The 14,583-nt window shown below is 42.4% G+C and overlaps 1 protein-coding gene across 2 annotated transcripts in view; it reads right to left on the bottom strand.

The window, feature by feature from the left end:
• The window catches only part of LOC146808975 (uncharacterized), a 172,456-nt gene that overhangs the window by 81,372 nt on the left and 76,501 nt on the right, over window positions 1–14,583 (bottom strand). For both annotated transcript variants that reach the window (XM_085615772.1, XM_085615773.1), the window contains exon 12: window positions 3,321–3,475. In XM_085615772.1, coding sequence (XP_085471898.1) covers window positions 3,321–3,475 — 155 coding nt within the window. The remainder of the gene's footprint in view (window positions 1–3,320; window positions 3,476–14,583) is intronic.

Here is a 14,583-nt window from a genome sequence, read left to right on the forward strand (position 1 = left end):
CAAATAAATACATCCCAGATATACCAATTCGTCTTTTCATTGTAGCAGGAGGTGTGGACTCTTCTTGGCCCAGTATTATGTTGTAGAAGGATGGGTGAACTCCCTTCTAGCAGGTAATCGTGTTATAGGAAGTTGTGCTACTTACTCCTGACAAGTGATGCGCAAATTATTGTTTTCTTGCCTTGCCTTTGGGGGGAGTGTTGAAAGTTTGCCCACCTTAGGAAGTGCTGTGTATATGTTATATTCCATAAGTTTGGAACTGATATTCTCTCCCTGGGAAATGGACGGTACATTCCTTGGTCCAGGGGAGATCTAAAGTTTGTCATTACACACTCCTAAAGTATTAATCCAATAGCACAATTCTATTTCTATTGATGAACTGACGTCTAGGTGAGCACTTGGCACAGCCCCCATCTAACTGCCTGCCTGTTTCATAGCCATATCAGGGATATGAAGCGTGAAGTAAATGCAATCAGAATACAATAGGTTTATTAGTGATTATCCCATGCAAACGAGAAATTCAAAGAGCACAAATAATTGCTGTCTTCCACCCCCAGATTCTCACCGCTCGTGTTACTTTGTGTGATCTACTGTGACAGATTGCAATGAAAAAATAAAGGGCAGACTTAAGTTAATCTTGGCATTTTACCCCCTCTATTCATTATGAGGCTTAACATTTTAGAGATCAGCCATGCATTCAGTAATGCCTGTTGTTTTAAGTAGAAGAGGTGGAAATGGAGTTCCCTCTTCTTTTTTGATCCTGTCTAGGTCAATGGTGTGCTCCTACTTCGGGAGTGTACTTTTTTTTTCCACAAACGCAACACTATATGGATTTTTAGTCTTACTTTTTCTACTTCTCTTAATTTAAATTTTCCATCCTTTTGTTTTGCTTCCTTATTTTTAAATCTTTGTTTCATGGGATTTTGTCCTAGCTCATTCTTTCTCTCTCATATACATGTCTCCCTCGCTACACTTCTATTTTTCTCATCACCCACTATGCCACACAATTAGCTTTACAGTAGTTGTGGCTGAGAAATGTATGTAGTAAAGAAAGTGTTTATGTCTGTTGTCTTACTTTAAGAGTGGGCTATCCATGCACACTTGTATATCGGTATTTATAGGAGAGGTTAAATAATTGCATTGCATTCATGTTGGTGTGGCTAAAGTTAATATTCATGGTTTTAATATGCTAATGCCTGCAAATACTGTACATTACATTAGCAAACTAAACTAAAGGCTTTGCCAATGCTTGTTCTATTTGCTTTGAGAGTGTAGAAGTACTTTAACGTTCAGGTCCAAGGCGTTGGCCTGAGGGTGTCCTCCCTACACTATTAAGACTTCAATATTCACTCCATTGAAACAGAGTAAGCCAATCAAATGTTGGGTGCGATCGAAGGCATTCTGTAATGTTAACATGTTTCTCCAGGCTGCCCCTCAGCCCCCCTGATGGAGGAGATTCAAGGGGTCATCAGCATATATTCTGAAAATCACCACATGCCAATCAAGATGGCGAGGATGTTGAAGGTCACAAGAAAAAGCGAGGAATCATCTGAATCATTACATTACAGTCTTCTAGAAAGTAATACAGAGAATCTTCTTGCTAGCTTTGATTGCATAGTGTAAAAAAAATTAAAAAATAACACAATTCAAATCTAAAGTTGACCTAGACGTCCCATCCCATTCCTTCAGTGTCTTCTGCAGAATAATGTAGGCAACTGTATTGTAGGCTGCTGTTACGCTGACAGTCTATGCAGCCTGGTCGCCTTAGTTAATAGTGAGGAGTAAGTTTTCTGATGGTAGTGGGTGCAAATTCTCTACTTCATAGAGGATTAAACCCCACGAAAGGTGGTCTAAGATATTTTCTAGCTTTGCCTTTTTGTAGCAGTGGCCCGGCTTTCTTTGTTTCCACCATCTTACTCAGCCATGGAAGGTTAAAAACTAGGTAGTTATTAGCAGGAATCTGATGCAATACCAATCTTCTGGAGATTGGTGATGTGCACATTATCCCATCAGGAACTCTTCTGATGAAAAAAGAAGCACTAATTATGTTTGTGGCACGAGTTGTAAGGGTAGCTAAAGGATTCTTCATATATGCTATGTGCACTGTTCCGTTGAGAAAAAAGTGGTTTCATTGTCTGGGTTAGGCTTGAAGCTTTCTCTTCTGCCAAGAGCTTGAAAGTGGCAGGTAATGATTAACAAGATGTCGTTATGGGTAAAGTGAACAGTGCTGGGTTGCTTGCAACCGACTCATACATTTAGAGACACAGAACTTCAAGACTTTACTGTGTTGCTGACAGGCACAGAGAGCATTTTTTAAAAAAAAACTACTTAGGTTCAGTTTTGGGCTTCATTGATGCACTGTTGAGGTGTTCCTTTTTGCATACTTTAATGAACTAGGTTATCCCATCCCTCAACACGTGCAGATGGTCTTGTCGACAGTGAGGCAAGCTAGTGGCGTTTACGGTTCCCCACTTTTTCGTCATTCTGCCTACTCAGGTTCACATCATTATGTGGTGGATTTGATAGAGGGCATAAGTTTCCCCGGCCCGATAGGCCATGGTTGTGAAAAGGCCTGAGCCAAAATTGAGAATCTTCTGCACTTTCAGTTAATCTTTATTTGATCATTTCCGGTGGTTCTGCCAATTAATTCCCTCCGGGAGATGAATGTTTTATAAACAACAAAAGAATGGAAAGTAATTATCCAGGTCTCCTTTCTTGCTTTACAGGCTAGCAAAATAGGCTTTTTCAGCCACATGCAACGCTATTTAAACACAAGATTTACCATACTTTCTGTAGGAGATAATTAAATAAAGATTATCTAAGAATATATTTACGTAATGCCATATTTAGGAAGACTATTCTGATTGTTATTAGGGGAGAAAAAAATAATCAAGCCATGGCCTCTTTCGAAACTCAGAAATGATCATTATTATTATTAGTATTATTATATTACACGGTTTACACTATTTATACTTTGAAGAAAGCTGGTGCCAAATTTTTATCTATCCATTTTGTATAACAATCATACCCCTTCACAGGCCTTTCAGTGTACAATTCCCAGACCATGGAATAGAATCATGCTTCGAAGAAATATTGAAGTAACTGAACTACATTTTTATGGTTTGAGGAATTGCCGCAAAAGGACCAAACAGTTCTAATCTAGGCTGAGAATATTAAGCCAATTTTTTTTTTTAAAAAAACACCTCCAGTATTTCTTAGAGCCCAAGATCGGTGAACAAACATTCACGAAACAGAGCGGTTACATCATTCTCATAGCTGTTGAGCTGAAAAAAAGATTTTGCATGTCATGACAGGCTTACATTGATGCAGAAGAGTGTGGTCATCCGGTGCAGATAATTGGGATCGTTTGACATAGCCAGGACTTTGGGGATGATTGTGGCTTGAGCCCAGTCCTTGCCAAACTTCTCTACCAGTTTTTTCAGGTTGCTGGTGGCTGCCTCGCGAATCGCATACACTGGCAGGGAACAGGAAAGGATAAACATTTATTATATGTTTTACTGTGCTTGTAAATGTGCAACTGTGGTGCAACAGGAGAAACCATTTAATTACATTAACTAGTGGTTCTTAAAACTATTTACTTCTGTGGACCCTCACTGAATCACTACTTAAAACCAGGAAACCTCACCTCAGCAATTTCTATGATTTGCACCTCAAAACAATACACAAATTATGGAATATTTTCTTTCATGAAAAAAAATTCAGAAATCGAAATTTTAATTGCAAGGTTAAAATGTTTCAAAACTGTGTTTTATTTCCAAAAGGCAATGGAATATCTTTTTTGCTCCACTTGCCTGCTCTATTTTCTGCTAGCGCATTCAAGCACTACTTTAATTAAGCCACCAATCAGCCATACTAGATTCCATTTGCTGGCACTCCACTCATTTGAGGCGAGGGATGACACTGCTGCCTAAAAGCTCCACCATTCCTGTTCCAGCACCGCCCTGGAGTTCGTGTTTTCAGCCACAGAGATGGCAGTCGCTGAAAAGCTGCTTGGCGCTCCCGCTCTTCGGCACTACTGCTGTGGATTTAACCACGATTTGGATGCTTTCAATATTAGAATTGTGAGAAAATGCCTCTTTTCAAATGGTTAGCTCCCACTTTTTGCCTGGACATTGATGTGGTTTTGATTTACGTGCACAGAGTTCCTGCCAACCAGGTCCCCTGTGCCAGTGCTTGTTCCCTAAAAGCTATTCCATGAGTGGCCCTTCAGGCCTCCTGTAGGACCCTAGTAAATGTTATCTGGGTACCAAGGGCATGGGGACTGAAGAGATCACATAGGGACCCCTCACCTAGGCCACGAAGACTGCCACTGCAGCATGCATCGCCTTGTGGAAATGTGGATTTTCCTGATCAGTTATGTCCCCTATCTTGGACCCCAACGGTTCTATATGCATGTTACAAGTACATGTATGTTCCCTCCAGTTCCAGTTTCTAAGACGCAAACATATGTGTGTCTACCGTCGACATGTTCTCTGTCAGATCCGCCATCACAGGGTTGGATATTCGATTCCTAAGTATGAAAGGCCACCGACTTTATATGGCTAAGTTACTTCATTTTTACAGTTCAGGCAAGTAGGCCCGATTCTGTCCTCAAGCCTTTCCCTGCTCTCTGTCTCTGACAGCTTCAGCTTGAGCTCGCATCTGTATCCATGAACTTTGTCCTACTCCCTGTGCAGCTAACGGTGCCTGCCTCGGCCAGTTTTCGCCTGTCTGCCAAGAAGTTGTATTTCACCTTCGAATTATCTATTTTGCTCTCCAGCCGATGCATTCCTGTCCAGTGATTTAGGTAAACATTTCCTTTAGCTCACAAGCAAAGGACTCAGCCTTTCCGTCCTCCTGCAAGTGATTCATAGCCCTGTTGCCATGGAAAGTTTTCTATCCCTCGCATCTCATATAGACACTTAGACGCTTGTACACGTACACAGTCAGTATAGAATAGATTCTGTCCGAGAGTCTCTTCCTTGTGGATAACATAGTTCTTTAAACATAGGATGTTAGATATGATTTGGGATTAGGTTGACTTGACCCCCAGACTTCTCGTCTCCACATGTAGAGCTAAATGTCAAGTCCCCTTCACCCCCTAGTTGCACGTCAATTACACGTCATGCTGCCGCGCGCGCATCTATGCCAAGTATTATCTTATAGATCCACCTATGTCTGATAATTCTAACCAATCATGTTTCTTTTATTCCTTATTACGCCTGGTTTCGATTATGTCACTGTTTTGTCACTTTTCTTATCAAATGTTACGCCTTCTACATTCGTTTCATTGTAATGTACTTATTATAAAAATACATGTCTGTTAATAAATTATTGTACTTCACTTCCTGAACCCTCGTGGTGACGGAACCTGAAGGCCGCGACTCGAGTCGGCCATTTTGAATGGAATAAAGCCCATTTAGAAAACCTCTTATACCACGGATTCTGCCTCTTGTTATTTTGAGCTATTTACTTTATTTTAAGATTCCGTATGAAATTCAGTCCGGTATTTTTATTTACCACATAATGGCGCCCGAACAGGGACACTTTCTCATCTCACGCGCCGGCGGTGCGTTGCAGGCCCGGTCTCCTGCCACAGCTGGACGGACCATAAACGCGTACCAGCAGGATTTCCTGTAAGCTCCCTCCGGTCAAGCGGGGGCGACTGAGGCTGCGATCAACCCAGACGAGGCGGTGAGAAGTGCGAAGTATCCCGACCAGAGCCTAGCTGAGAGAGCAAGATCCGAGGTATACAGAGGCCCACCAGGTTTTCCGAAATCCCGACGTCCAGAGGGTCCGATGTCCGCAGTTATCGAGTCCTGTCCATTCTCTGAGGCCTTCCGTTTCAAGGAGCTACTCGGTGAGTACCATCGCCGGGGAGGCGTGTTGACGCGCACATAGGTTGTGCCGGTCAAGACGGATTTGGGTACACAAATCCGGTCTGCACTGTTTAGCAGTGTATATGTACTGTTTAGCAGTATATCAAGTATTCCGAAGTATTCAGTTATTGTCAAGAATTCAGCGTGGTGATTAGTTAGGCAGACTGTCATCATTGTCGATCATTGTTATAATGTTTAATGTTTAATGTTTAAAGTATTCAGAAATGTCTTGCATATTGTGGTATGAATGACTGTTCATTGTTCACTATTCATTTATGGTGTTTTTCGTATTAAGAAAATTCAAGAGTAAGTATCAGATCAGTTGTCAATATGCCGCTCTTCTCGAAGTTAAGACAGATTACTACCAGAAAAGGGGTGCTTGAAGAAGCAGTTCCTATTCCTCCTAGAGACACTCCAGGACATTTTATGTACCATAAACATGGCTTAGATGCCATATTGTTTCTTGATCTATGGGTAGATTATACCAAAGGATTACCGGAAAGTCAAAGGTGGCCCATAGCGGGAACCTGGGATGCAGAGTGCATCATGAAAGTGGAGGAAGAGTTATGGAAAAGAAAGGTCAGACAGTCACAGAAAGACGCTGTTGAGTTATGGCGTAAAGAATCTCATAGACGAACAGAAAAAGCACGTAGACAAGAAGAGAGGAGTAAAGAAAGTTCAAATAAAGTTCAAGAAAACCTATTAATTGAGGAAGGTATCCGAGTGAGATCAGAACAAGTGAATAGACAAAGAAATGCTCTTATGAATGGTATGTATCCCCTTCTAGCCGAAGGACTACCTAAGGCTGTTACAGAGATGCCAAAAGACTTGCCAACCCCATTATTTCCAATTAAGGTACATCCAAAGGGGCATCCCAGAACCGCAGAAGATGTTTTTCTTTCCTCATATCTAGACGATGCAGCTCCCGAGTATGCTAACGCCACACCACATAGACCGTCTGGCGGAGGGGTTCAACGTCAGGATCAGGTATCTGTCCCCGTGCAACAGCAAGTCCCGATACAAGCTTCGGCAAGCACACCTGTTTCCGCATCTGTCTCCGCAGTCGATCCTATAGGGGTATCGACACCCGTAGTTGCTGTGTCACGTTCAACGAATCCATTCACACCCGACGCCCCAGATGGGGCCACGGGAGGTGCTAGCAGTACCTTTACACCACCCAGAATAAATAAACTTGTTTTTCAAGAGTCAGCGCATTCACGTACACCTAAATTCGTAAGTGAACGTACGCTTAAGGAACTCCTTGTAAATTGTAGATATGACCCAGTGGTTGGTAAAGAGGACGAAATGGTCCTGGCATCATTACGTATCAGGCGAGCCGCAGAGTATTTAGCAAGGTTACCAGGGATGACTACGCATCTAGATAACATATATCATTTTGTTCAAACAGGACGAGATCCAGGATGTATTAACAGAGCTATGGAATTCCAGAAAGTAGAGATACAGGGGGAACTGTTACGTTTCCTCATAAACTGTGTAATCAGAAATCAAGATCGTCCGGGGGTAGACCCGAATGCAATGCTTATTCTTACAAGATGGAGTCAGAATATATCAGAAGGGAGACACGATAAGCAAAATTGTATAATAGCCATGTGCCGAAAAATCCGTAAAGAAATAGAGCGTATTCATGAAGAAAGATTGGGAACAGACGAGTTTGAGCAAGATGAAGTGTCCGAATCAGGGAACTCTGCAAGACAGTCAGAGACCATAGCCTATGTAGGCAGAGGAAGATCTTGTGAAAATACTAGATGTTTTTCTGATCCCATACACTCTGTATGTCCAAATAATAGCAGAACGTATCCGACGCCTGTAATAAATCTGAAATCTCCTGAACATTCGTTTCAAGCCGCAGATAAAATACTACGAGAACGAAGAGGTTACCACCTCCTCGATTCCATGGATGAGCAAGAATTAGCCAGATCAGCCGTTCACTGGATTGACAGTCCTGAAAAATACGGTGATGAGACCGTAGCACACACGTTTTTTAACCTCAGTACAGATGAACAACGTTTAGCTGGAATATATATGATTCAGCAACTCCTCATATTATATAAGAGCCAACATGCTGACCCTGGTCCTTTACCTGATATATTAACGGAACTACTCACGAACAGATGGAGAGGTTCTAGTAACAAGCTAATTAAAGAGATATTAGTGTCACGTAAGCAGTATGTCCTTTTTGTAAGTCCGGATTCTCTCTCGCTGCCCCACAGAGAAAGAGCGCCGTACTATATGGATAGACAAAATCCCCTACGAGAAGTGCACCCAATAAAAGGCGAAGACAATGAGTTTCACCGTGTATTTGTTTACACACCCATATCAAAAATGGAATTATTAGAAATGAAAAAAGTAGTACCTAGTCATGACAAAGACCCAGCGGGTTTCCACCGAGAAATTAAAGACATGTTACTGATGGGAGAGTACACCTTTCCTGATATTATGACGATATTAAAGGTGCTTTTGCCTGCTGGCATATATGAAAAACTGAAAGAAAAAGAGTGGGAAGTGGGAGACCAAAAGATAGACTGGACAGCATTAGCAGAGGAAGAAAGGGGCCGAGCTGCAGGTTCAGGGCTCGGGGATAAAGTTAAACTATTACCAGGTTTACTAGTACAGGTACTACCACGTTTATTAACTACAAAAAAGGAAGATTGGGGTGCAATCACAGCCTGTAAACAAAAGCAAGATGAAGACACAAGCGATTATTATGCTCGATTTGAAAAATGTTTTGGTATAAATAGTGGTATAAAAGCAAGTAGTGATTCATATCCACATTTATTTGTGACAAAATTAGTGGAAAATGCATTACCTCCAGTAAAGAATAGAATATTGAAATTCGAGAGTACCTGGCAAAGTAACACTCCGTCACAAATGCTACAAATGTTACAGTATCATCACAATAGAATTAGGGATGAACAAGAACACGAGCATAGACGCATGAAGGATACAAAAATGAAAATGCTAGTTTCTCAGACAGTACCAGCAGATGGTCACAAAAAGGGTGTGACACATTCTGGTGATTCTGCAGTTCCTGTAAAAGGAACCTGCAATTACTGTAAACAACTAGGCCATTATGTACATGATTGTCCAGTCCTGAAACGTAATATAGCTACAGGTATTGCAAAGGAGAGACCACGATTAGTTAGACAAGATCAGAATGAACAAGGAGCTATGCAGCATGGACAGTCCATGCCAGTTCAGCAACAGTCCATGCCAGCCTCACAGCAACCCATACAGTTTGTGCCAGCTGCACCACCGTTGCCTGCTACTGCCACACAAACCACAACACGACAAATGTATCAGACTGCACAGTATGAATACCCTGAGTATCAGCGTTACGCATGAACCAGCCTAGAGAGGGAAGTTGACTTACCGCTTATCGAGATTCCTGTAGATCAAGAAGGACCTTATGTACATAGTGAATTATTAGGTCAAGATAGAAAATTCTTACTCGATACAGGGGCAAGTCGAACAACCATAAAACGTAGTGAAGTTCCAGGGGCACCCCTCTCAGGCTCTCAAAATGTTTCCCTTGGTTTTTCAGGAAAACCTATTGTTAATGAAGTATCACAGCCTCTACCACTTACGATAGGACCTTTGACACGAACTACAGATTTATTGCTTACTAAATCATGCCCAGAAAATCTGTTAGGAATTAAGACTCTGAAAGCACTAGGAGCCATAATATGTTGTTCTCCGGAAGGAGTAAGGTTGTTTTTACGTGATTTTAAAGGTCACTATGTGTCCAGAGACATGGATCCCCGACTACAGACTTTACCAGTACATCTATGGGCACAAGGCCCTACGGATGTTGGCTGCATGAACATTACACCCTATCGAGTTACATTGAAAGCAGGAGTGGTACTACCACGAATGCGACAATACAAGTTACCGCATGATGCTGTAGTGGCTTTGTTGAAAATCATTGATGAGCTGATTGCCCAGGGAGTAGTTGTAGAAACAGACTCCAATGTATGTAATTCACCGATAATTCCGATTCTTAAACGAACTGATCCTACTGCTCCGCCAGTATACCGATTGGTTATTGATTTGCGTGAACTAAACAAGTGTATTGTACCACAATTCCCTGTGGTCCCTGATATATCATCATTGTTGACAGCAATTGATTCCGAAGCAACATTCTTTACTGTAATTGATCTCAAGAATGCCTTTTTCAGCGTCCCAATAGATCCGGAAAGCCAATACTTGTTCGGATTCAGTTTAAATGGGCGCAGTTTTAAATTCTCACGCGCTCCCCAAGGATTTACAGAAAGCCCCAGCATCTACAGCCAAGCACTGAAACGAGAACTTGACAGTATCCACATGCCAGTCAATACTGCACTGCTTCAATATGTCGATGATCTGCTGATCACCGCGAGAAGCGAGCCAGAATGTGAAAAAGCTTCTCTGACAGTTTTACATTTCCTAGCCGACAAGGGGCACAAGGTGTCCCCTTCTAAGCTGCAATTCTGTGTTCAGCGAGTTATTTATCTTGGTCACTCGCTGTCCAAGGAGGGAAGGCAGCTTACACCAGATCGCATCCAGTTAATTGCTAACATGTCAATACCCCAGACACAAAAGGAGGTGCGGGCTTTCATAGGCCTCACTTCATATTGTAGGCAGTGGATCCCTCAGTACGCATTTCTAGCAAAACCACTCATTCAGTTAACCACACAGGAGGCAGCCACATCGACTGTTCTCCCTTGGACTCAGGAACATACACAAGCTTTTGAAAGCCTAAAGGAAGCTTTATGTCAAGCACCTGTTTTAGCAACACCATGTTATAGCAAACCTTTTACACTCTTTGTTACAGAACGCGAAGGTACTGCCTTGTCAGTACTCACTCAGGATCAAGCAGGATCACGCAAGCCATGTGCTTATTTTTCCAGTACATTAGATCCCGTAGCTCAGGCTTTGCCTGCATGCCTGAAATCAGTGGCAGCGACAGCTTTAGCAATCAGACAAAGCGATGCCATAGTATTAGGACACCCATTGATAGTTCAAGTACCACATGCAGTAGAGGTTCTTGTGAACCGAACACAAACACAACACTTGACCATAGCAAGACTTACCGGTTATGAACTGACATTGTTTCAACCACACATAGAGATCCGACGGTGTAATACATTGAATCCTGCTACACTATTACCTGTAATTGGAACAGACCCACTAGCTCATGATTGTGTTGAAATCATTGAAATAAAGACGAAACCTAGACAAGACTTGACAGACGTTCCATTGTTAGATCCAGACCTGACGTTGTATGTAGACGGATCATGCATGAGAGCAAGTACAGGAGATTTAGTGGCCGCGTATGCAGTCACAACAGACACTGAAGTTATTGAGACACATTGTATAGATACTCTGTCAGCCCAAGCAGCAGAACTTATTGCTCTAACGCAAGCCTGTATTCAAGCCACAAATAAGAAAGTTAATGTATACACTGACTCACGTTATGCATTCGGAGTTGTACACGACTTCGGCGTGCTGTGGCGAGAGAGAGGTTATCTAACGTCCCATGGTGCCCACATTCAGCACGGGCCCCTCATTCATGCTTTGTTAGACGCAATACATCTACCCACTGCTATATCGATTATGAAATGTAAAGCACACACGAAGGTTACTGATACCATTTCTCAAGGCAATGATTTAGCTGACAGAACAGCTAAACAGACTGCTCAGAATCGCACATTAGACATGACAAAGCCAATAGTTCAGACACCAACACAGTGTATGACAATTAAGGATCCCACACTTGACGTAATTGACATACAGACACATGCCACAGCAGAAGAAATAAAGAAGTGGACTGAACTAGGAGGGATCCAGACAGATCAAGGATGGATGACGAAGGAGAAATCTGTATGGTTTCTCCCTGATTCCATGGTTCAAGCCATTATAGCTACAGTTCACAGTCCAGCACATTTAGGAGAGAAGGCTATGCTAGACAGCATTCAGCACATTTGGTTCAACAAACATTTACGAGCAGCAGCTAAACAAAAAGTTCGTACCTGTATGATATGTTGTCAGTTTAATCCAGGAAAGAGTGTTCCCGTAGAGCAGGGTGGATTTCAGCCTCCTGACCATCCTTTTGAAATCCTCCAGATGGATTATATTCAGATGGAACGTTGTCGAGGATTCAAATATGTCCTCGTAGTTGTCTGCGCTCTCTCCCGTTGGACAGAGGCGTATCCCGTATCAGATTACACTGCCCCGACTACTGCCAAGCAGCTAGTTCGAGAATTCTTCCCACGGTACGGTTTACCACGTGTTGTATATTCAGATAACGGTCAGCCTTTCTCATCCGAATTAATGAAACATGTCTCACTCTTGTTGGGATATCAGTGGAAATTCCACTGTGTCCGACACCCCGAGGCAGCAGGTCTCGTAGAAAGACATAACCAGACACTGAAAATCAGACTGTCCAAAATATGTAGAGAGAAAGGTGTCGACTGGATAGTAGCATTACCAGTTGCACTCTTTTACATGAGAATGGTAGCACACTCTAGAACAGGGCTATCCCCGTATGAGGTGATCTTTGGTAGACCACCGAATATGTGGGGGACGCCTATACCACGCAAAATAACTGACATTGACTGTAACATGCTGACAGATTACTTGGCTTCCTTGATGTCTGCACTACAATCTTCTCGTTCACAGGTAGCTGCAGCCTTTCCCGACAACACTGAGGCGAAACCCCATGACGTTGTTCCGGGTAATCTTGTCTTTGTGAGAAATTTCGACAGGAAAAGTCAACTGGAGCCCAGGTGGAAAGCACCCAAGTTGGTCCTGTTGACCACAAGAACAGCCGTGAAGATCGAGGGACGCAAAGGGTGGATTCATTCAAGTCACGTCAAAAAATTTCATGGACTACCTTCAGATATAGACACTGTGCCCTGCACTCCCTCACAGACTGATTCAAAACTTCCTTTTGTTGAACAGAATGACTCTCAGTGCTATAAATTAAAGCTTAGGCCCAAACAGTCGAGCAATTTGATTGTTTAAGTCCTCTCCAAGGTGAAGCGGTTGAATTGTCTCCGACATGTATCCCTTGGACCTGAGTAGAGAAAATACCCGAGAAATGTTGAAACGACAGGCGTATTGTAAATCACTGCGTAGCTACTGTATGAGGACATTATTAATTTTGTTTTTATTGAGTATTTTAGTAATTATTACGAGTGTGATTTTGCACATATATCATCCTATCTCTAGACATGTTTATAATGTTGCTGCAGAACATTCTTTTAGTGACCTACCGCCACATGAATTATCTTATAGACTTGCGCTGCGCAATAACACCTTCATTAGTATGTTATATCATTCCCATCAGACTAGTAATGCGACCAATTGTTGGGTGTGTGGCCGACTTCCTCCCTATCAGAATAACAAAGGAGTTCTGCCTTTCTTTCCACATCCATTCACACACAATGGCTCCTGTGGAGCATGGTTTAGTTTATTAAATTCCATAGACCCAGACACAGCAGTTTATCAACAACATTGGATATGGGGAAATCTGAATCTAGTTTTATTCAAAGTCTGCCACCCTAATAAGGAGGGTCACCCCAGTAGAACAGGAACTGATTTAGAAAATGAAGTGTATAAATTAGGTAATTTTACGCCTAATCTTATGATTCTGAATGTCAAATCCGAAGTTGAACTAATTCTGCCCACTATGTCAGTATTCCCAGTAAAGGGTGAATTATGTGTAAGAAAAGTTGGTTCCATACACATGGGCCATAGCCAATGCGTTACTACAGTAGAATATAGTGATCAAGGTAAATCTTCATTTAGAGCTTCTCGCCATTCTTACTTCATATGTGGTCAGACGGCATATATGCGTCTGCCTCTAGATTGGGATGGTACCTGTTACATAGCATTCCTTTTGCCACCTGTTTTCCTAGCTCCTCCTGATTATTATCGACATGTTCATTTAGTACACAAAAGAGAGCGGAGAGATCTCCCAGTTGTCGATTATACTGAGACAGCATGGGACAAGTATGTAGATTTCAATAAAGGTATCTTTCCCTATATAGGTACAATATCAAATAGTAAGCTGATACGCAGACTCACCAAGACTCTTGAAGCTGTAGTAAACGAGACTATAGCCGCCCTAGGCAATCTGACAGAGGAACAATCAGTGATGAGAATTGTTGTTCTCCAGAATCGTCTTGTCCTTGACGTCATCCTGGCCGATAGGGGCGGAGCTTGCAGGGTCATCGGATCCAGCTGCTGCATATTCATACCAGAAAATTCGCCATCTGTATATAAAGCTATAACACGCCTTCATAAGATTGTAAGCCAGATACACGAAAATCCAGGCACTTGGACGTGGTCCGGGTGGTTTTGGAGTGTGATATCAGCCTGGGGATGGAGAGTTTTATCCTTCCTAGGTATTGGCCTTCTTATGCTCTTCAGTTGTTGTTTATGCCTGCAAGGTGGACCAGCGATTTGTGGTCTGTGTGCCACATCATGCATTCCACATCACAGGTCCCGTTCAGAATGCCGGAAGGAAGAAGAAATGATGCTCCATGAGCAAATCAATGGAATGATGAAGATTGATGTCTCGTGAAGGGCAAGAAGGGGACAAGGAGGGAATGTGGAAATGTGGATTTTCCTGATCAGTTATGTCCCCTATCTTGGACCCCAACGGTTCTATATGCATGTTACAAGTACATGTATGTTCCCT

This window comes from Triturus cristatus, chromosome 7 (assembly GCF_964204655.1).
Source record: "Triturus cristatus chromosome 7, aTriCri1.1, whole genome shotgun sequence".
Classification (NCBI taxonomy): domain Eukaryota; kingdom Metazoa; phylum Chordata; class Amphibia; order Caudata; family Salamandridae; genus Triturus; species Triturus cristatus.